This window comes from Arachis stenosperma, chromosome 1, assembly GCF_014773155.1.
Source record: "Arachis stenosperma cultivar V10309 chromosome 1, arast.V10309.gnm1.PFL2, whole genome shotgun sequence".
NCBI lineage: Eukaryota > Viridiplantae > Streptophyta > Magnoliopsida > Fabales > Fabaceae > Arachis > Arachis stenosperma.
The window spans coordinates 67,289,571-67,311,199 of NC_080377.1; the positions used below are offsets into that span (position 1 = coordinate 67,289,571).

Here is a 21,629-nt window from a genome sequence, read left to right on the forward strand (position 1 = left end):
ATTCTCTGTCCATTAACAATGAACTTTTTGTTAGAGTCATTATCCTGAAGCTCTATGTATCCATATGGTGATACACTTGTAATTACATATGGACCTCTCCACCGGGATTTTAATTTCCCAGGGAATAATTTGAGCCTAGAATTAAATAGCAAAACTTTCTGCCCCAGCTCAAAGACTCTGGATGACAATTTCTTATCATGCCATCTTTTTGCTTTCTCTTTGTAAATTTTTGCATTCTCGAAAGCATTGAGTCTAAATTCCTCTAGCTCATTTAACTGGAGCAATCGTTTTTCTCCAGCTAACTTGGCATCAAGGTTTAGGAATCTGGTTGTCCAGTAGGCCTTGTGTTCCAGTTCCACTAGCAAGTGACATGCCTTTCCATACACAAGCTGGTATGGAGAGGTCCCTATAGGAGTCTTGAATGCTATTCTGTATGCCCATAGAGCATCATCCAAGCTTCTTGCCCAATCCCTTCTACGGTTAATTACAGTCCGTTCCAGGATTCTTTTGAGTTCTCTATTTGAGACTTCAGCTTGCCCGTTAGTCTGTGGGTGATATGGAATAGCTACCCTGTGACTAACTCCATAACGGACCAAAGCAGAGTAAAGCTGTTTATTGCAGAAATGAGTGCCCCCATCACTGATTAATACTCTAAGGGTACCAAATCTGCTGAAGATGTGTTTCTGGAGGAATTTTAACACTGTTTTAGTGTCATTAGTGGGTGTTGCAATAGCCTCCACCCATTTGGATACATAATCCACTGCCACCAGAATGTAAGTGTTTGAGTATGATGGTGGGAAAGGTCCCATAAAGTCAATACCCCATACATCAAACAACTCAATCTCCAAGATCCCTTGTTGAGGCATGGCATAACTGTGAGGCAGATTGCCAGATCTTTGGCAACTGTCACAATTAAGTACAAATGCTCGGGAATCTTTATAGAGAGTAGGCCAGTAGAAGCCACATTGGAGGACTCTTGTGGCTGTTCGCTCACTTCCAAAATGTCCTCCATACTGTGATCCATGGCAGTGCCATAGAATCTTCTGCGCTTCTTCCTTAGGCACACATCTACGGATTACTCCGTCTGCACATCTCTTGAAGAGATATGGTTCATCCCAAAGATAGTACTTTGCATCTGTGATCAATTTTTTTGATTGTAGCCTACTGTACTCTTTGGGTATGAATCTCACTGCCTTGTAGTTTGCAATATCTGCAAACCATGGCACTTCCTGGATGGCAAAGAGTTGCTCATCTGGAAAGGTTTCAGAGATCTCAGTGAGAGGGAGGGACGCCCCTTCTACTGGTTCTATTCGGGACAAGTGATCTGCTACTTGGTTTTCTGTCCCTTTTCTGTCTCTTATTTCTATATCAAACTCTTGCAGAAGCAACACCCATCTTATAAGTCTGGGTTTTGAATCCTGCTTTGTGAGTAGATATTTAAGAGCAGCATGATCAGTGTACACAATCACTTTTGATCCTACTAAATAGGATCTGAATTTGTCAATGGCGTAAACCACTGCAAGTAGCTCTTTTTCTGTGGTTGTGTAATTCTTCTGTGTGTCATTTAGAACACGGCTGGCATAGTAAATGACGTGCAGAAGCTTGTCATGCCTTTGTCCCAACACTGCACCAATGGCATGGTCACTGGCATCACACATTAGTTCAAATGGCAATGTCCAGTTTGGTGCAGAAATGATTGGTGCTGTGACCAATTTAGCTTTTAGAGTCTCAAATGCCTGCAGACACTCTTTATCAAAGATAAATGGCGTGTCAGCAGCTAGCAGGTTGCTTAGAGGTTTGGCGATTTTTGAAAAATCCTTTATAAACCTCCTATAGAATCCTGCATGCCCCAGAAAGCTTCTGATTGCCTTAACATTGGCGGGTGGTGGTAATTTTTCAATTACTTCAACTTTAGCTTGATCCACCTCTATTCCCTTGTTCGAGATTTTGTGCCCAAGGACAATTCCTTCAGTCACCATAAAGTGACACTTCTCCCAGTTTAAAACCAGGTTAGTCTCTTGGCATCTCTTTAGAACAAGTGCTAAATGGTTAAGGCAGGAGCTGAATGAGTCTCCAAACACTGAAAAGTCATCCATGAAGACTTCCAGAAATTTTTCCACCATATCAGAGAAAATTGAGAGCATGCACCTCTGAAAGGTTGCAGGTGCATTGCACAGGCCAAATGGCATCCTTCTGTATGCAAATACTCCAGATGGGCATGTGAATGCCATTTTCTCCTGATCCTGGGGATCTATTGCAATTTGATTATAACCTGAATATCCATCCAGGAAGCAGTAGTATTCATGACCTGCTAGTCTTTCTAGCATCTGGTCTATGAATGGTAAAGGAAAGTGATCCTTTCTAGTGGCTGTATTGAGCCTTCTGTAATCAATACACATACGCCACCCTGTAACTGTTCTTGTAGGAACCAGTTCATTTTTTTCATTATGAACCACTGTCATGCCACCTTTCTTAGGGACGACTTGGACAGGGCTTACCCAGGGGCTATCAGAAATAGGATAAATGATCCCAGCCTCTAGTAACTTAGTGACCTCTTTCTGCACCACCTCCTTCATGGCTGGATTCAGCCGCCTTTGTGGTTGAACCACTGGCTTGGCGTCACCCTCCAGTAAGATCTTGTGCATGCATCTGGCTGGGCTAATGCCCTTGAGATCACTGATGGACCACCCAAGAGTTGTCTTGTGTGTCCTTAGCACTTGAATTAGTGCTTTCTCTTCCTGTGGCTCTAAGGTAGAGCTTATGATCACAGGAAAAGTATCACCTTCTCCAAAGAATGCATATTTTAGGGATGGTGGTAATGGTTTGAGCTCAGGTTTAGGAGGTTTCTCCTCTTTCTGAGGGATTTTCAGAGGTTCTACTATTCTCTCTGATTCCTCCAGATCAGGCTGAACATCTTTAAAGATGTCCTCTAGCTCTGATTCGAGACTCTCAGTCATATTGACCTCTCTTACCAGAGATTCAATAATATCAACACTCATGCAGTCATTTTGGGTGTCTGGATGTTGCATGGCTTTGACAACATTCAACTTGAACTTCTCCTCATTGACTCTCAAGGTTACTTCCCCTTTTTGGACGTCAATGAGGGTTCGGCCAGTTGCTAGGAAAGGTCTTCCTAGAATGAGAGTTGCACTCTTGTGCTCCTCCATTTCCAGCACCACAAAGTCAGTAGGAAAGGCAAATGGCCCAACCTTGACAATCATGTCCTCAATCACGCCTGATGGGTATTTAATGGAGCCATCAGCAAGTTGAAGACATATCCTGGTTGATTTGATTTCTTCAGTTAAACCAAGCTTTCTGATAGTAGATGCAGGTATTAGGTTGATACTTGCCCCAAGATCACATAAAGCTTGCTTGGTACAAGTACCCTCTAATGTGCATGGTATCATAAAGCTCCCAGGATCTTTAAGCTTCTCAGGTAAGCTTTTCAGAATGACTGCACTGTATTCTTCAGTGAGGTAAACTTTTTCAGTCTCCCTCCAATCCTTCTTATGACTTAAGATCTCTTTCATAAACTTAGCATAAGAGGGTATTTGCTCAAGTGCTTCTGCAAACAGAATCTTTATTTCAAGAGTCCTTAGATAGTCTGCAAAGCGGGCAAATTGCTTATCCTATTCCGCTTGGCGGAGCTTTTGAGGATAAGGCATTTTGACTTTGTATTCCTCAACCTTAGTTGCTGCAGGTTTATTACCTACAGAAGTGGGTTGGGAAGCCTTTTTAGAAGGGTTGTCATCAACACTTGTATGTGACTGATCCCCCACTGGCATTTGAATGCCAGGGGTGGAAGCTGGGGTGGCGTTAGGCGCCACCTCCTTATTTGTTACTAGCGTCTGAACGCCAGAACTATGTTCCCTTTGGGCGTTCAACGCCGGATTCATGCTTGTTTCTGGCGTTGAACGCCAGGAATGAGCATGGGCTGGGCGTTCAGCGCCAGCCTTATTCCTCTCTGGGCTCTGATTGTCCTCAGAGGGATTTTGAGTAGCCATTTGTTCATTTCTTGGCTTCCTGCTGCTTTGAAGTGAGGTATTTAATGTTTTCCCACTTCTTAATTGAACTGCTTGACATTCTTCTGTTATTTGTTTTGATAGTTGTTTTTCTGTCTGCTTTAACTGTACTTCCATATTCCTGTTAGCCATTCTTGTTTCCTGTAGTATTTCCTTGAATTCGGCTAGCTGCTGAGTGAGAAAGTCTAGTTGCTGATTGAATTCATTAGCCTGATCCACAGGACTGAGTTCAGCAGTTACTGCTTTAGCTTCATCTTTTATAGAAGATTCACTGCTTAGGTACAGATGCTGATTTCTGGCAACTGTATCAATAAGCTCTTGAGCTTCTTCAATTGTTTTTCTCATATGTATAGATCCACCAGCTGAGTAGTCTAGAGAAATCTGAGCTTTTTCTGTAAGCCCATAGTAGAAGATATCTAATTGCACCCACTCTGAAAACATTTCAGAGGGGCATTTTCTTAGCATCTCTCTGTATCTCTCCCAAGCATCATAAAGGGATTCATTATCTCCTTGTTTGAAGCCTTGGATGCTTAGCCTTAGTTGTGTCATCCGTTTTGGAGGGAAATAGTGATTCAGAAATTTTTCTGACAGCTGTTTCCATGTTTTTATGCTGTTCTTAGGCTGGTTATTTAACCATCTCTTAGCTTGATCTTTTACAGCAAATGGGAACAGTAATAATCTGTAGACATCCTGATCTACTTCCTTATCATGTACTGTGTCAGCAATTTGTAAAAATTGTGCCAGAAACTCTATAGGTTCTTCCTGTGGAAGACTGGAATACTGGCAGTTTTGCTGCACTATGATAATGAGTTGAGGATTCAACTCAAAGCTACTAACTCCAATGGAGGGTATACAGATACTACTCCCATATGAAGCAGTAGTGGGGTTAGCATATGACCCCAGAGTCCTCCTGGACTGTTCATTTCCACTTAATTCCATAATGGAACAAGGGAGATGATATGTATGTTGATATTATTTATTTTATAGAAGTGGAATAAATAAAAATGGAATATATAAAAAAATTTGAAAATATTTTGTGAAAATTTTTCGAAAAATTTTGAAATTGAAATCTGAATTTTATATAAAAATTTCGAAAATGTAGTTTTAAAATTAGTTAGAAAAGATATTTTTTTGAATTTTGAATTTTATGATGAAAGAGAAAAACACATAAAAGACACAAGACTTAAAATTTTTAGATCTAATGCTCCTTATTTTCGAAAATTTTGGAGGGAAAACACCAAGGAACACCAAACTTAAAAATTTTAAGATCAAGACACAAGAAAAACTCAAGAACACCTTGAAGATTCACAAGAACACCAAGAACAAAAGGAAGAACACCAAACTTAAAATTTTTAGAAAACTTTAATAAAATTTTCGAAAATTATGAAAAGATTAACAAGAAAACACCAAACTTAAAGTTTGGCACAAGATTAAATCAAGAAAAATTATTTTTGAAAAAGGATTTTAAAAAGAAGGTGCCCAATTGCTAAGAACATAAACCCACGCTATAATCAACTGAGCTAAAATGTAACGTATTTTAAAGATGTATTATTTTTATGGATAAAAGTATAATTTTTGAAAGTTAATGTTTTGAAAAAGCACAAGAAAAACAAGAAAAGACACAAAACAAGAAAAACTCAAGATCAAACAAGAAAAATAAACAAGAACAACTTGAAGATCAATGAAGAACAAAGAACACAAGTTCGAAAATTTTAAAGAAAAATATAAAATATGCAATTGACACCAAACTTAGAACAAGACACTAAACTCACGAAAAAAATTAAAATTTGATAAAGAAAAATAATATTTTTGAAATTTTTTTTTAAAAAGGGATAATAAAAGATGCAATTCTAGTAAAAAAAAGGATAAATTCTTCCTAATCTAAGCAACAAAATAAACCTTTAGTTGTTCAAACTCGAATAATCCCCGGCAACGGCGCCAAAAACTTGGTGCACGAATTTGTGATCCGCACAACTAACCAGCAAGTGCACTGGGTCGTCCAAGTAATACCTTACGTGAGTAAGGGTCGATCCCACGGAGATTATTGGTTTGAAGCAAGCTATGTTTATCTTATTGTTCTTAGTCAGGATATTAATTAAAATTATCAGTTGGAATTATTAGATTGGAAAAATAAAAGAGAATAAAAGCGTTACTTGTTGTGCAGTAATGAGAGATATGTTGGAGTTTTGGAGATGCTTTGTCCTCTGAACTTCAACTCTTCCTTGAAATCCTTTTCCACACGCAAGGTCCCTTCCATGGCAAGCTCTATGTAGGGTGTCACCGTTGTCAATGGCTACTTCCCATCCTCTCAGTGAAAACGTTCCTATGCTCTGTCACAGCACGGCTAATCATCTGTCGGTTCTCAATTAGGTTGGAATAGAATCCATTGATTCTTTTGCGTCTGTCACTAACGCCCAGCCTTCAGAAGTTTGAAGCTCGTCACAGTCATTCAATCCCAGAATCCTACTCGGAATACCACAGACAAGGTTTAGACTTTCCGGATTCTCATGAATGCCGCCATCAATCCGGCTTATACCACGAAGATTCTGAGTAATGAATTTAAGAGATACTCATTCAATCTGATGTAGAACGGAGGTGGTTGTCAGGCACACGTTCATGGATTAAGGAAGGTGATGAGTGTCACGGATCATCACCTTTTCCATAATTAAGCGCGAATGAACATCTTAGATAAGAACAAGCGTGTTTGAATGGAAAACAAAGGAATTGTATTAATTCATCGAGACGCTGCAGAGCTCCTCACCCCCAACAATGGAGTTTAGAGACTCATGCCGTCAAAAAGTATGTAATTCAGATCTGAAAATGTCATGAGGTGCAAAATAATTCTCTAAAAGTTGTTTAAATAGTAAACTAGTAACCTAGGTTTACAAAATATGAGAAAACTAAGGTAATTGGTGCAGAAATCCACTTATGGGGCCCACTTGGTGTGTGCTGGGGCTGAGACTAGAGCTATCCACGAACTGATACTTTTCTTGGAGTTGAACTCCAAGTTATAACGTGTTTTGGGCGTTCAACTCCGGATCATGACGTGTTTCTGGCGTTTAACTCCAGACAGCAGCATGTACTTGGCATTCAACGCCAAGTTACGTCGTTTATCTTCGCGCAAAGTATAGACTATTATATATTGCTGGAAAGCCCTGGATGTCTACTTTCCAACGCCGTTGAGTGCGCGCCAATTGGACTCCTGTAGCTCCAAAAAATCCATTCCGAGTGCAGGGAGGTCAGGATCCAACAACATCAGCAGTCCTTTTTCAGCCTAACTCAGATTTTTGCTCAGCTCCCTCAATTTCAGCCAGAAATTACCTGAAATCACAGAAAAATCACACAACTCATAGTAAAGTCCAGAAATATGATTTTTGCTTAAAAATTAATAAAATTCTATTAAAAACTAATTAAAACATACTAAAATCTACATGAAATTACCCCCAAAAAGCGTATAAAATATCCGCTCATCATTAGTAAAAGAAGAAAAGAATAGAAGAAGGAAAAGAGGAAAATTCGAAGTCAGAGAGGAAGAGGGGGTTCAAATTTTAAGATGAAGAGAAGTGTTAGTAAATGAATAAATAAATAGAAAGAGATAAGAGAAAATAGTTTTCAAAAATTAACTAAAATAAAAGAAAAATATTAAAGTTAAAATTCGAAAATTAAGAAAAGGAATAAAATAAAAATTAAAATTTGAAACAATTAGTTAAAAAAAAGAATTTTGAAAAAGAGGGAGGTAATTTACGAAAATTAGAGAGAGGAAAGTAGTTAGGTGATTTTGAAAAAGATAAGAAACAAACAAAAAGTCAATTAGTTAGTTGAAAAAGATTTGAAAATCAATTTTGAAAAGATAAGAAGTTAGAAAAGATTTTTGAAATCAATTTTGAAAAAGATATGATTTGAAAAAGATATTTTGAAAAGATATGATTGAAAAAGATATTTTGGAAAAGATTTGATTTTTAAAACTAAATTGATTACTTTACTAACAAGAAACTAAAAGATATGACTCTAGAATTTAAAGATTGAACCTTTCTTAACAAGAAAGTAGCAAACTTCAAATTTTTGAATCAATCACATTAATTGTTAGTAAAGTTTTCGAAATTTTGAAATAAAGATAAGAAAAAGATTTTGAAAATAAATTTTAAAAATTTTCGAAAATAATAAAAAATGAAAAAGATTTGATTTTTTGAAAAAGATTTTGAAAAGATAGGATTTTTAAAATTGAAAATTTGACTTGACTTATAAAAAATAGCTAAGTTTTAAAAATTTTTGACTAAGTCAACTCAAGTTTTCAAAATTTATAAGCAAAATAAGGAAAAGATATTTTTTATGTTTTTGAATTTTTAATGAGGAGAGAGAAAAACACAAATATGACTGATGAGCGGATAATTTATACGCTTTTTGGCATTGTTTTTAGTATATTTTTAGTATGTTTTAGTTAGTTTTTATTATATTTTTATTAGTTTTTAGTTAAAATTTACTTTTCTGGATTTTACTATGAGTTTGTGTGTTTTTCTGTGATTTCAGGTATTTTCTGGCTGAAATTGAGGGACGTGAGCAAAAAATTGATTTAGAGGCTGAAAAGGACTGTAGATGCTGTTGGATTCTGACCTCCCTGCACTCAAAGTGGATTTTCTGGAGCTACAGAAGCCCAATTGGCGCGCTCTCAATTTCGTTGGAAAGTAGACATCCTGGGCTTTCTAGTAATGTATAATAGTCCATACTTTGCCCGAGATTTGATGACCCAAACCGGCGTTCCAAATCAGCTCAAAACTGCCCGGCGTTAAACGCCGGAACTGGCACAAGAATGGGAGTTAAACACCCAAACTGGCACAAAAGCTGGCGTTTAACTCCAAGAAAAGTCTCTACACATGAAAGCTTCAATGCTCAGCCCAAGCACACACCAAGTGGGCCCGAAAGTGGATTTTTATGTCATTTACTCATTTCTGTAAACCCTAGGATACTAGTTCTCTACAAATAGGACCTTTTGCTATTCTATTTTCATCTTTGGATCTTTGATCATCTTTAGATCTTTGAATCTTTTGATCACGTTTTGGGGGCTGGCCTCACGGCCATGCCTAGACCTTGTTCTTATGTATTTTCAACGGTGGAGTTTCTACACACCATAGATTAAGGTGTGGAGCTCTGCTGTACCTCGAGTATTAATGCAATTACTATTGTTCTTCTATTCAATTCAGCTTATTCTTGTTCTAAGATATTCATTCGCACCCAAGAACATGATGAATGTAATGATTATGTGACGCTCATCATCATTCTCACTTATGAACGCGTGCCTGACAACTATCTCTGTTCTACAAGCAAACAAGGCTTGAATATTTATCTCTTGGATTCCTTAATCGGAATCTTCGTGGTATAAGCTAGAATTGATGGCGGCATTCAAGAGAATCCGGAAGGTCTAAACCATGTCTGTGGTATTCTGAGTAGGATTCAATGATTGAATGACTGTGACGAGCTTCAAACTCCTGAAGGCTGGACGTTAGTGACAGACGCAAAAGAATCAATGGATTCTATTCCAACCTGATTGAGAACCGACAGATGATTAGCCGTGCCGTGACAGGGTGCGTTGAACATTTTCACTGAGAGGACGGGACTGTAGCCACTGACAACGGTGATGCCCAACATACAGCTTGCCATGGAAAGGAGTAAGAAGGATTGGATGAAGACAGTAGGAAAGCAGAGAGATGGAAGGGACAAAGCATCTCCATACGCTTATCTGAAATTCTCTCCAATGAATTACATAAGTATCTCTATCTTTATGCTTTATTCATAAATCATCTATAACCATTTGAATCTGCCTGACTGAGATTTACAAGGTGAGCATAGCTTGCTTCATACCAACAATCTCCGTGGGATCGACCCTTACTCACGTAAGGTTTATTACTTGGACGACCCAGTGCACTTGCTGGTTAGTTGTGCGGAGTTGTGATAAAGAATTGAGATTGCAATTGAGCGTACCATGTTGAGGGCGCCATTGATGATCACAATTTCGTGCTCTAAGCTTTTGGCGCCGTTGCCGGGGATTGTTTGAGTTTGGACAACTAACGATTCATCTTGTTGCTTAGATTAGGCATTTTTTTTCTTCAGAGTTCTTAAGAATGAGTTCTAGTGTTTCAAGGTGATGTCCTTATCATCACCAAAGCTGATTGATTCTCATCAATTTAGCTCTTGAATGTAATGTCCTGCTGAAACTTGGCTAGCCATGTCTAATTTCTTTAGACTAAAGCTTTAGACTAACATTGCATGATTCCTGGAATTCTCATTAAGAATTTTGATATCTTTATTTTCTTTTCCACTTAATTTTCGAAAAATCCAAAAAAATTACAAAATCATAAAATACCAAAAATATTGTATTTTTCTTGTTGAGTCTAGTGTCTCATGTTAAGTTTGGTGTCAATTGCATGTTTCTATTCTTCTTGCATTCATTCATGTGTCTTAAGTGATCTTCAAGATGTTCTTGATGATTTCATTGCTCTGATCTTTAAAATTCTCTTGTCTTGAATGTTTTGTTGTTTCTCATATGCATTCTCATTTTGTTAGTGTCAGTAGTATACAAATTGCTAAGTTTGGTGTCTTGCATGCATTGTTATTTGATTTTAGTTGCATTTTGATTATTCCTCACTATTAAAAATAAAAAAAAAGCAGAAGGAATTACACAGAAAAAGCTGGGCGTTCAAAACGCCCAGTAAGGAAGGAAAACTGGCGTTTAAATGCCAGCCAGGGCACCTGGCTGGGCGTTTAACGCCCAAAAGGGTAGTGTTTTGGGCGTTAAACGCCAGAATGGATACCAAAATCAAATTTTCAAATTTTTTAATTCAAATCAAATCATATGTTTTCAAGTTTTCAAAATTTTTCAAAATCAAATCTTTTTCAAATCATATCTTTTCAATCATATGTTTTCAAAATCAATTTCTTTCTTTTTCAAAGATACTTGCTAACAATTAATGATTTGATTCAACATTTCAAGTATGTTGCCTTTTCTGTTGAGAAAGGTTTAATGTTTGAATCATATCTTTCCTTGCTAGCCAAGTCGTTAATTTTTAAAATCAAATCTTTTTAAATTATTTTTCAAATCATATCTTCTCAATCATATCTTTTTAAAAAAAAAACCATAACTTTTCAATCATATCTTTTTAATTTCTAATTTCAAAATCTTTTTCAAAAATCACTTGATTTCTTTTCCACTCTTAGTTTTTGAAAATCAATTAGTTTTTTTTCAACATGTTTTTAAAATCTTTTACTTAATTTTCGAAAATTTTTTCCCCTCTTCTCACATCCTTCTATTTATGGACTAACACTCCTATTCAATGCACAATTCAAACTCTATCTTTGGTGATAAGTTCGAATTCTCCTACCTCCTCCTTCTATTTTTCTTTTCCTCTGACACCTCAAGGAATCTCTATACTGTGACATAGAGGATTCCATATTTCCTTGTTTTCTTCTCTTTCATATGAGCAGGAGCAAAGACAAAAGTATTCTTGTTGAGGTTGACCCTGAACCTGAAAGGACCTTGAAGCGAAAGCTAAGAGAAGGTAAAGCACAACTCTCTGTAGAGGACCTAACAGAAATCTTCAAACAAGAAGAAGACATGGCAGCCGAAAACAACAACAATGCCAACAATGCAAGGAAGGTGCTGGGTGACTTTACTGCACCTACCCACGACTTCTATGGGAGAAACATCTCTATCCCTGCCATTGGAGCAAACAACTTTGAGGTTAAGCCTCAATTAGTTTCTCTAATGCAACAGAATTGCAAGTTCCATGGACTTCCATTGGAAGATCCTCATTAGTTTTTAGCTGAGTTCTTGCAAATCTGTGACACTGTCAAGACTAATAGGGTTAACCCTGAGGTCTACAGACTTATGCTATTAAACCATGCAGTTTGTATGAATAAGTGTGCAAAGAATTGATAAAAACCACTCAATTTAGCACAAGATAAACCATAAAATAGTGGTTTATCAATCTCCCCACACTTAAACATTAGCATGTCCTCATGCTAAGCTTAAGGGGATCAAAAGAATGAATGGGGGAAAGCAAGACTCATGTAATGCAACCTATGTATATGAATGCAACTACATGCCAAGATGTTTTCTACCTGCTTGGTTAAAAGTAAACAAGTTCTCCAAGATAAACCTAAATCAGATTCCACTAATTCAAATCACACAATAAAAGACAAGTAAACTTGTAAGAAGGTAGCTCATGAAAGCCTGGAATATAGAACCAAGCATTGAACCCTCACTGGAAGTGTATATGCACTCTAACCGCTCAGGTGTCTAGGGTTATTCCACTCTAATCTCCTCTAGTCATACTTTCTAAAACTTTATTCTTCATCTAACCAATCAACAAATATCTAGTGCACAGATGCAAACATCGTGAGGTCTTTTCAAGGTTGTAACGGGACTAATGTAAGGGTGAGGATATATGTATGGCCAAGGGAGCTATAAATTGAATTCTTGACTCACTACAAGAAAAAAGTTAATTATCGACGCAAAAAATCGACGGCTAAAATATTCGTCGATAATTTTCGAGGATTTGTCGTCGATAAACTAAAAAAATAAAAATTAAAAATAAAATATTAAAATCGATGACGGGGTCGTCTGTTATTTTAAAAACTTATAACACCTTCCTGTTTGCATTGCATCAGGGACGAAGGATGGGCGGGGATATTTTTTTTTCTTTAAAATCGACGGAGATGTCGTCAATTTTAATATTTATTATATTGACAGCCTTGACCATCGATAAACTTGAACGATAAAGATATTTTTAAAGTTAGATGAATAGTTTAGATTTATTATATAAAATAGACGGTTTGGATGTTATTTTTTTTTCAAATAAAATCGACCGTATTAATGTCGATTTTTATCAACAAAAAACTTTTCCTCGGGTTTACTTCCCGCGTCCCTCGTTTTGCCCCAATTTACATTAGAAGTCAACCCAAAATCGCGCCTTCTCCATTTCACCTCTGTCATTTCACCAACCCTCCCTCTCCGATGCTGCCGCGCCTCTTCACTCCGCTGCCACCGTGTTGTTGCTCTGTTGCTCTCGTACTCGTCGTCGCCCCTCACACTCGCGCTGCCGTCCTTCCGTCCACTTTTCAAATTGAAAACACGTCGTAGCACCTCCTTCTCCATATGAATCTCTGGCAATTTGTTACATGAACTATTACAAGTGCTACTTTAACTTGCAACAAATGATTTTCGAGTGGAGTTTTTCTTCTCTGGTCTGCGAATTGTTTATTTCTTTCTTTTTTTTTTCTTTAGTCTCTGTGATTTTTGTAAAGTCTCTGCTTGCTCCGTATCTCATATTTTCTTATTCTTTTCTGCAGCTGCTTTGGTTTTACCCGCTACATGAAGAATTTCATTATGTTATCTCAATCACTTTGTTCGATTCAGCGTTTGGAACTATGGTTTCACTTAATCTGTAACCCTAACTTGCTCTTTTTCAAAGCTTGAAACGAAGAGGATTTTGCTCGACATTTTCAAAGAAAAGCAGAAGAAAAGTGCGGAAGCTGGTACAATTCTGTATTGGAATTTTTAATTTTTGTGCATTTTTTAGATTTACATTAGAATATATTTATGTTTTTGTGTTGATTATTGGTGATTATATATTATTTCATTATAATCGGGTTATTCTGTTGAACTAGTTGAACATCATGGAAGGAATGGTTCGATGTACTGTTTGATTTTTGGAACATTGTAGCATTCTCTCTGCCTCTTGTAAAAGGGGTTAAAAACAAAGATATTGGTCCTCTATGTAAAGTGCAGTATCCACTTTAGAGGATAAAGTGAATCACTATAGTCATTACTCGGAAAAATTAAGGATCTAAGGTGTAATCTGATACAAGTCTGCCATTGGTATGCACTAGATGGGGTTATAGGCCAAGGGTGGTTCAGAAATTTCATTACAGATTATGGGATGCCTCTCATGGTGCTGCTCTGGACAGCCCTATCATTCACAATACCAAGTAAAGTTCCTTCTGGAGTTCCAAGAAGACTTGTTTCTCCTCTTGCTTGGGATTCCACATCTTGCATAATTGGACTATCATCAAAGTAAGCTATATATTCTTCCATACAATCACACTTGTTGCTGCTTTTATTGTTTTAGAAAATACTAATAAAATAATATTTAATGCAGGACATGGGCAAGATTTCACCAAAGTATATATTCGCTGCTTTTATTCCTGCCATAATGATAGCAGGGCTTTATTTCTTTGATCACAGTGTTGCTTCACAGTTAGCACAGCAGAAGGAATTCAACCTAAAGAAGCCTTCTGCATATCACTCTGACATATTGCTACTAGGACTCATGGCATGTTTCTGTCTTAAACATAGTTTTTTGAATGTATCTCTATCATGTTAATTGTAATTAGATTAGATTTAAGAACTGAAGTTTTACTTTGGTTTGATTTTGAAACTTGATCAGACTTTGCTTTGGGAATTAATTGGCTTGCCTCCTTCAAATGGAGTTCTGCCTCAATCCCCTATGCACACCAAGAGCCTGGTTGTTCTCAAGAAACAGGTAGGTGAATGAGATTTGGAATTTGGAATTAGTAGCAGCAAGTTTTATTAATGAATCTGAGATTTGATATTATATTTTTTAATTGTAGTTGATAAGAAGAAAGATGGTTAAAAGTGCCAAAGAAAGCATAAAGCAGAAAGCAAGCAAATCAGAAATCTATGGGAATCTGCAGGCTGTGTTTATAGAAATCGATAGCACTCAAGATGTAAGCATAATTCTTCAAACCTTGTCCCAATTGAAGAATTTTGTATTAATAGGAATCACCTTTTCACACACTTTTTGTTCCTATATATGAAGAATTTCATGAAACATGGGAGCAGGACAAACACAGAGTTTTGTATCCCTATTGGGATGTGCATATTGTAGATATATAAAGATGCAGATTTTACAGTCTTATTGTTTTTAGTATCTCTGCTTAAGTGGGAATTCTATTCAAGCAGTGGAGTTTGGATTACTTTGTTTAGGAGAAAGTAAAGCAGTTTTGATTTTTCTTTCTTCTAGAGAGATCATTTTTGGTGGGTTTGAGAGATTTTGATGACTAAGTTTCAGGGTTTATTGAGATGAAGGGTGTAATAGGGAGAGAATTCCAAATTTTTGGAACAGAAAGTTGAGTTTTTTTTTTCCTTGGGAGAAAAAGGCCTTTTAAGAGAGTCTACAAGCATGGCTGTGGTGAGTCCTATGAGTCCTGCTACGGCTACAACTCCACACCAGGTCTATCCCACGACTCTTCATGGAAGTGAGGTTCCATGGATCATGAGTGGCATGAGAGAAGCTGCAGAGGCATCTAGTCCAAATGTGGTTGATGACATTATCCATGTTGTTGTGGCAAAAGATGTGAAAGATAGCAGGTTGAATCTGATTTGGGCAATACAGAATTCTGGAGGAAAGAGGATTTTCATCCTTTATGTTCATGTGCCAGCAGCTACAATCCCCATAAGTAAGTTTACAACATTTGTATCATCCAATTTCTTGATCCTTTTCTTTGATTTGTTTTCCTTAACCTCCTCATTTTGTTATATTATTGTTGAGAAATGAAAATGGTGTTTAACTTAACAATTTATTTGTCTCTAGTGGGTGCTAATTTTCCAGAAAGTGCAGACGGAGAGCATCGAGTTCAAGAACATCGATAAAATGAAGAGCAAGGCATGCGTATTATTCTGAATGACTATCTTATTATCTGCAGAAGAATGGGGGTAAGTATTTTCAAATTTCTCTCATTGCATAGGCAGTATGGTTTGTGAAACTCTTTGATCTTTGGCTAATTATGATACAGGTAGAGGCAGAGAAACTGCATATTATTGATAAGGATTGCATTGAAAAAGGGATTGTAGAACTTATCTGCAAGCATAAGAAGCTTGTGATGGGAGAAGCTTCTGATAAGTACCATTCTAGGTAAGAAGATTACTTGTAGTATTCTCCAATCTGGATAACTTGATATTAATGTTTCGATTGACCTCAACTTGCAGGAGAATGACAGATCTCAGGTCTAGGAAAGCCATTTATGTGAGAGAAAATGCTCCTGCTTATTGTCATATACAGTTCATCTGCAAAGGGTACCTCATACACACAAGGTACAAGGGATGCAGTTTTGATTTGAACACTATGCTTAATATTTACTAGTCTCAAAAAGCTTGTTTTTGGATTTGATTTCTTTTGTGATTAGTAATTAGTATGATTTGATTATCTTGGTACTGATGTATATGTAATTAATTCTTTTCTGATTAATTAATTAGTTAATGTATATGTAAGTTACTAGTGATATATCAAATAGTATGTAGTGCTTTGATTCTTGATATGCATGCTCGTCTTTTTGTGATTGTTGGAGAGTTATTTAACATCATCACTTCTGAATTCTGATGCTCAATTGCTCTTTACTTTTGACTAATTTAATTTAGCTTTTTGAATTATCTCTAAAAATATAATGTCCAATTATAAAGTCATCACAGCTAAATGTTTTGAATGTTTGGTATTATTAGTGAATTGCAAATTAAATGAATATAAGTTTAAATTTAGTTATTTATTTTGTCTTGAGTTTTTATGTTAGAAGATTATTTATTATTTTGATAAGTTTGTAAATTTATTATCTAATATTTAAAAGTTTATTTGCATTAATTATTTTTTATTTTATTTTTATATTTAAAAGTTTATTTGCATTAATTGTTTACTATTTTTTAAATAAAAAAATTAAAACATATAATTTTTAAAATCGACGGCAGAGTTGTCATTCTTTAAGTTTAAAATAGACAAAAAACAAAATATAGACACAATTTGTCGGTATCTAAATAATTAAATTGATGGCAATTGTGTCGATTTTATGAATCAAATATCGACGGAAACTTTGTCGATTTTATTAAGCATATTCTAGACGAAATAATTGTCGATTTTATTGAATCAAATATCGACGAAAATGGCGTCGATTTTATATAATAATATCGATGGCAACGTTGTCGATTTTAGTAAGAAGGTAAAATTCTCAAACTCATATTATAGACAGAAACACTGTCGATTTTATTAAATTATTATTGACGGCTAGGCAAGCCGTCGATTTTTATTAGAATTTTGAAAAATCGACATGCTTAATAGCGACCACCTCAGCCGTCTATTTTGCCGTCGAATTTTAATATTATCGACAGTTTAGCCATCGATTTGGCCGTCAATTTTTACGATGTTTCTTGTAGTGACTAACCTAAGTCTCACCTAACACACACACACTCTATATAATTCTAAAATCATGCCTAGCTACCCATAATCTCACTTTTGTATATCTCACATACTCATGTATCAAAGTTTTCTTCTATTTCATCACATATGGATTGATCTTTTTATTGCACTTAACATTGGGGTAGTTTTATCCCCTATTTATTTATTTATACTATATTGTTTGTCTTTTTTTTTTGAAAGCATAGTAGATCAATGCTTATAGTTTTTATAATTTCACATGAGTGGCACCCAAATTCTCAATATTTATCAATAGAAACAATACACATTCTCATCAACCAAAGTTTTCACATTTTCCACACTTAATTGACACACAATCTCTATCTTAAGCTAACCAAAGATTCAAATGGGGTAATTAATTGTTTTTCTGCTTAAGGCTAGTGATGTGGTAATATAAAGAACAAATGGGATTGAAAAGGCTCAAAGTGGCAAACAAAGGTAAATGGGATGGTAGGCTATTTGGGATAAGTGAACTAATATCAAATGATGGCCTCAGTCACATGTATGCATGAATATGCACTAAACAATGGACATATAGAATGGAATAAACCATAGATTGCAATCATAGAGGAGAGAAAACACACAAGAATAAAAATCATGGTTAAATAATGTAACTATATAATTAAGCTCAAAATCTCATAGGTTGTGTGTTCTTAGCTATAAACCATGTTCCAAATTATAATCTTCAAACAAGTTTAATACAAATTTTCAATTTGAATCAGTGAAATGCTCTAAAACAGAATCTTGAAAAGAAACTCATTAATTTAACCAAACAAAACATGCATGCAAGCGATTATTATCATGCAACCTATCCTATCTAACAAAAGAAAAATGACATATTGGTGTTAAGAGAGAGAGAGAGATTACCTTCGGAAGTCAGGTACTGACCTCCCCACACTTAAAGCTTGGCACGGTCCTCCGTGCCACTAGTAAGGAGCAAGGTGGGGCTGGTAGCATCACTTCCACTGTCGGGCTTGTCATGGCTCCCGGTGCTGGTAGGTGAAGTGGAGTCCGAGGTATCCTTCTCTTCTGGAGGTGGGTGAGTACTAACAATGAGCTCCTTCAGATAGGTGTATCGACGCTTGTTGCGGTGCTCCATTCACTCCATTTGCTGGTCTTGTCGGTCTAACCTTTGAAGGAGTTGAAGGAACATCTTTGTAGTGGATGGTGTAGGAGGTGTGGGTGATGGCGGGGCGGAAGTAGGAGGAGTGTCTAAAGATGGGCCGGGATGTCGGCTAGTAGAGGGTACTGGGGGTCTGATATACTTCCCATTCGGGACATACTGATCAGCCCTTGAGATCATGGCTTTGGTGTCCCCAGCCCTATAGGAGACTCCGGCTGCAGAGACAAGATCCGAAACCAGTGCGGGAAAGGGTAGGTTTCCCGCAATTTGCACATGTCCCATGGCCTGCTGAATGTGTCTGGGTAAGTTGATGGGCTTCTCCGTAAGAATGCACCAGATGAGAATAGCCATGTCTGTAGTGAATCTGGACTCGTGAGTGCTCGGAAAGACATAGTGGGACATAATCTAGGCCCACAAGCGAGCCTCCAAGGTAAGTGCAGGAGCTGAGATGCTCTTAGGTCGAGTTCGATGTCGTCCATAGATCCATGTGCTGCCAGGTTGTGTTATGACTCCAAGGACGCTATCCCAGTCAAACTGGTATGTCTGGCGCTTGAGAGAGGCCTCTTGATAGGCGTCTAATCCCGCTGGGCTAGGTAGAAGATCCAATATTCGCTGAATGGCCCCTTCGAAGACAGATACTTACTTTTGACGAACATAGACAGACTGCAGGATAGGCAAGTAGAAGTTTGAGTAGAATTCAACTACCCAAGACAAGTTGGCCTCTCGCGGCTGCCTTCTTAAGAATCCCCAATGTCTCCTTTCGATGCGGGGCTCCACAAAGTCAACAAATTGTATCGGAAGGATGAGAAGGTGGTCATTATTATAATTCCTTTCTGCTAGAAGGGTGAATATCCGCTCACAGTAACGGTTGGTGAACCGTGTGAAATCCCGTGCACGAAATGCTTTTTCTGTCTCATCCACTCGGATAATCCTCTTCACCCTCTTAGTGGGTGACTTGACTATTGTGGATGGTGGTGCCTTAGCCGGTGCTTTTTTAGTTCCTATCTTCGCCGGTGACTTGTTAGAAGCATTCTCTTTTCCTTTCATGGTGGCCATCGTGAGGGAAGTAGAAAGAGAAGTAATATTAAATATCGATTGCTAAAAACCGGAAGGAAGAGATTCCAAGTGATAATCAATGCCAAAGGAGAAGAGAGTGTCTTAAATACATGGTCGCGACAACATGCAAATAGGACATCAAGTAACATCAGGAAAACATATCATAACAACTAGATGCAAGAGGATTAGAAGCATGCAAGTAAAAGGATGAGAAGCATAGCTCAAGCATCAATAGCAAAAATAATTATCACATGTAACAAAATAATGAGCACTTGAATGTTGACAATTAATGACTAATATACTTAACTTACACGGAATTCAAGTGTTTCAAAAAAGAGGCATTAAAGTGTAAGAATAAAATTGAAGAAAGCACAAAATGCCATGAAGGCTTTTTCACAAACACTTGGTATGCACTTTTAAAAGTTGAAAGTAAAGAAATTAATCCAAGCATGTATGAGATCTAGTATAAAATGTCAATTGTCAAGTCACTCCACATAATATCCACAAGCAACGATATAGCAAAATAATCACCCAAATAAATCTCTAACACCAACAAAAAAATGCATGATGAAAGAATGAAGAAGAAACCATAAATAACTAAGCTAATATAAAAGTGAGAAGAAAGAAAAATAATTAAATGCAATAAATGAAGGGAGAATAAAAGAGGAGAGGAGTGGAAGAAAAGAAACCTAAGGTAGAAGATGAAGAAGGGAAGAAGAAATAAGTAGGAAGTAACAATGAAGAAGAGGGAAAGAAGAAAGAAGAAAGAAGAAAGAATTAGGATTGAAAGAGAATTAGGATTTGGGAGGGGGAAATAATTGGAACAAATAGCGCGCTGATTAAGTGATGTCGGGCATGCGACGCACACGTGTACTGCACGCGGACGCGTGGGTGAGCAAATAAGGAAGGGACTCGTAAGCGTCCCTCACGCGTACGCGTGACCAGGATCCGTGTGAAATGCGTGAATCTAGGCTCACTCCCACATAACTCTCTGTTCATTTACCCATTTATGCCATTTTGGACATCCACGTGTTCGCGTGCTTCACGTGTGCGCGTGACTACTAGTCGTGCGAAATGTACAGTACTAGCACCAAGGCAACATAACTCTCGGCCAAACCAGCCATTCACGCCAATTTTTGACCCACGCATACGCATGGGTTGGCCCATGCGTGAGGCACTGTTCCTGCGCCGTTCCAGCACAACTTTCTACCTATTTTTAGTTTTGTGCTCATATGCATGACGCGTACGTGTCATAGACGCTTGCGCGTGGATGCATCTCTATTTTTTTTTATGCAGAATGCAGGTGATGATGCAAAAATTATGAATGAACACTGATAAAAATAAAATAAAATAAGACTAAAAATAAAAAGGGACGATCATACTATGGTGGATTGTCTCCCACCTAGCACTTTTCTTTTACGTCCTTAAGTTGGACGGTCCACAGACTCAGTCTTCTTCTGTTGGTGGATCTTCCAAGAGGAAGATATTCAGCTCCTTGTTGTCCTTCATCTTTTCACCATGGTATAGTTTCAAGCGGTGGCCATTGACCTTGAGGATATTGGGGCTTGAAGGATGACTCAGGTGGAAGACGACATATGGCTCAGCCTTTTCCACCCGGTAGGGGCCATCCCATCTTAATCTAAGCTTGCCTGGCATGATTCTCAACCTGGAGTTGTTAAGGAGAACTAACTCCCTAGGTCTGAACTTTCTTCACTTGATATTCTTATCATGCACAGCCTTCACCTTCTCTTTGTATAGCCTGGAGTTCTCATAGGCTTCTAGGCGGAGGTTCTCCAATTCTGCTAGTTGTAGCTTCCTTTCAGCACCGACTTTCTCAAATCCCATGTTGCATTCCCATACCCCCCAGAAAGCCTTGTGCTACACCTCCACTGGGAGGTGACAAGCCTTTCCATAGACTAGCCGGAAGGGACTCATTCCGATTGGTGTCTTGTATGCAGTCTGATAAACCCAAAGCACATCTGCAAGCCTGGTACTCCAGTTTTTTCTATGAGGCTTGACGACCTTCTCCAGGATACGCTTTATCTCTCTGTTTGACACCTCGACTTGTCCATTGGTCTAGGGTTGGTAAGCCGTCGCCACCTTGTGAGCAATGCCATGTTTCTTCAGTAGACCTGTTAATCTTCTGTTACAAAAGTGAGTGCCTTGATCACTCAC

At 37.5% G+C, this 21,629-nt stretch overlaps 1 protein-coding gene and 2 long non-coding RNA genes across 5 annotated transcripts; 2 read left to right on the plus strand and 1 right to left on the minus strand.

The window, feature by feature from the left end:
• The first annotated feature begins 12,944 nt into the window (after nucleotides 1-12,944).
• Nucleotides 12,945-14,350, plus strand: LOC130934846 (uncharacterized). 2 transcript variants are annotated; one of them, XR_009067767.1, is made up of 4 exons: nucleotides 12,945-13,259; nucleotides 13,365-13,550; nucleotides 13,683-14,088; nucleotides 14,174-14,350. It is a non-coding gene; the product is annotated as an uncharacterized LOC130934846 (long non-coding RNA). The 2 variants fall into 2 exon arrangements; XR_009067766.1 differs by having other exon boundaries at nucleotides 13,365-14,088.
• A 110-nt stretch (nucleotides 14,351-14,460) lies between these two features.
• On the plus strand, nucleotides 14,461-16,331 carry LOC130934757 (uncharacterized). 2 transcript variants are annotated; one of them, XR_009067765.1, is made up of 6 exons: nucleotides 14,461-14,557; nucleotides 14,646-14,762; nucleotides 15,107-15,494; nucleotides 15,629-15,750; nucleotides 15,831-15,949; nucleotides 16,024-16,331. It is a non-coding gene; the product is annotated as an uncharacterized LOC130934757 (long non-coding RNA). The 2 variants fall into 2 exon arrangements; XR_009067764.1 differs by having other exon boundaries at nucleotides 14,855-15,494; nucleotides 16,024-16,330.
• Nucleotides 16,332-20,900: 4,569 nt separating this feature from the next.
• LOC130980775 (uncharacterized) lies at nucleotides 20,901-21,299 on the minus strand. Its single transcript, XM_057904423.1, has 2 exons — nucleotides 21,169-21,299; nucleotides 20,901-21,120 (listed from the first exon to the last, which is right to left on the minus strand). The coding sequence occupies exons 1-2, from the start codon at nucleotides 21,297-21,299 to the stop codon at nucleotides 20,901-20,903; spliced, it is 351 nt and encodes a 116-aa protein (XP_057760406.1).
• Between the last annotated feature and the right edge of the window lie 330 nt (nucleotides 21,300-21,629).

Bases quoted from the DNA above. Each gene is read 5' to 3' on its own strand.
- LOC130980775 (XM_057904423.1), bottom strand. From the start codon at position 21,299: ATGGGATTTGAGAAAGTCGGTGCTGAAAGGAAGCTACAACTAGCAGAA. The intron at 21,121-21,168 runs GTGAAGAAAGTT...TAACAACTCCAG, and splicing joins GTGCATGATAAGAATATCAA to GTTGAGAATCATGCCAGGCA.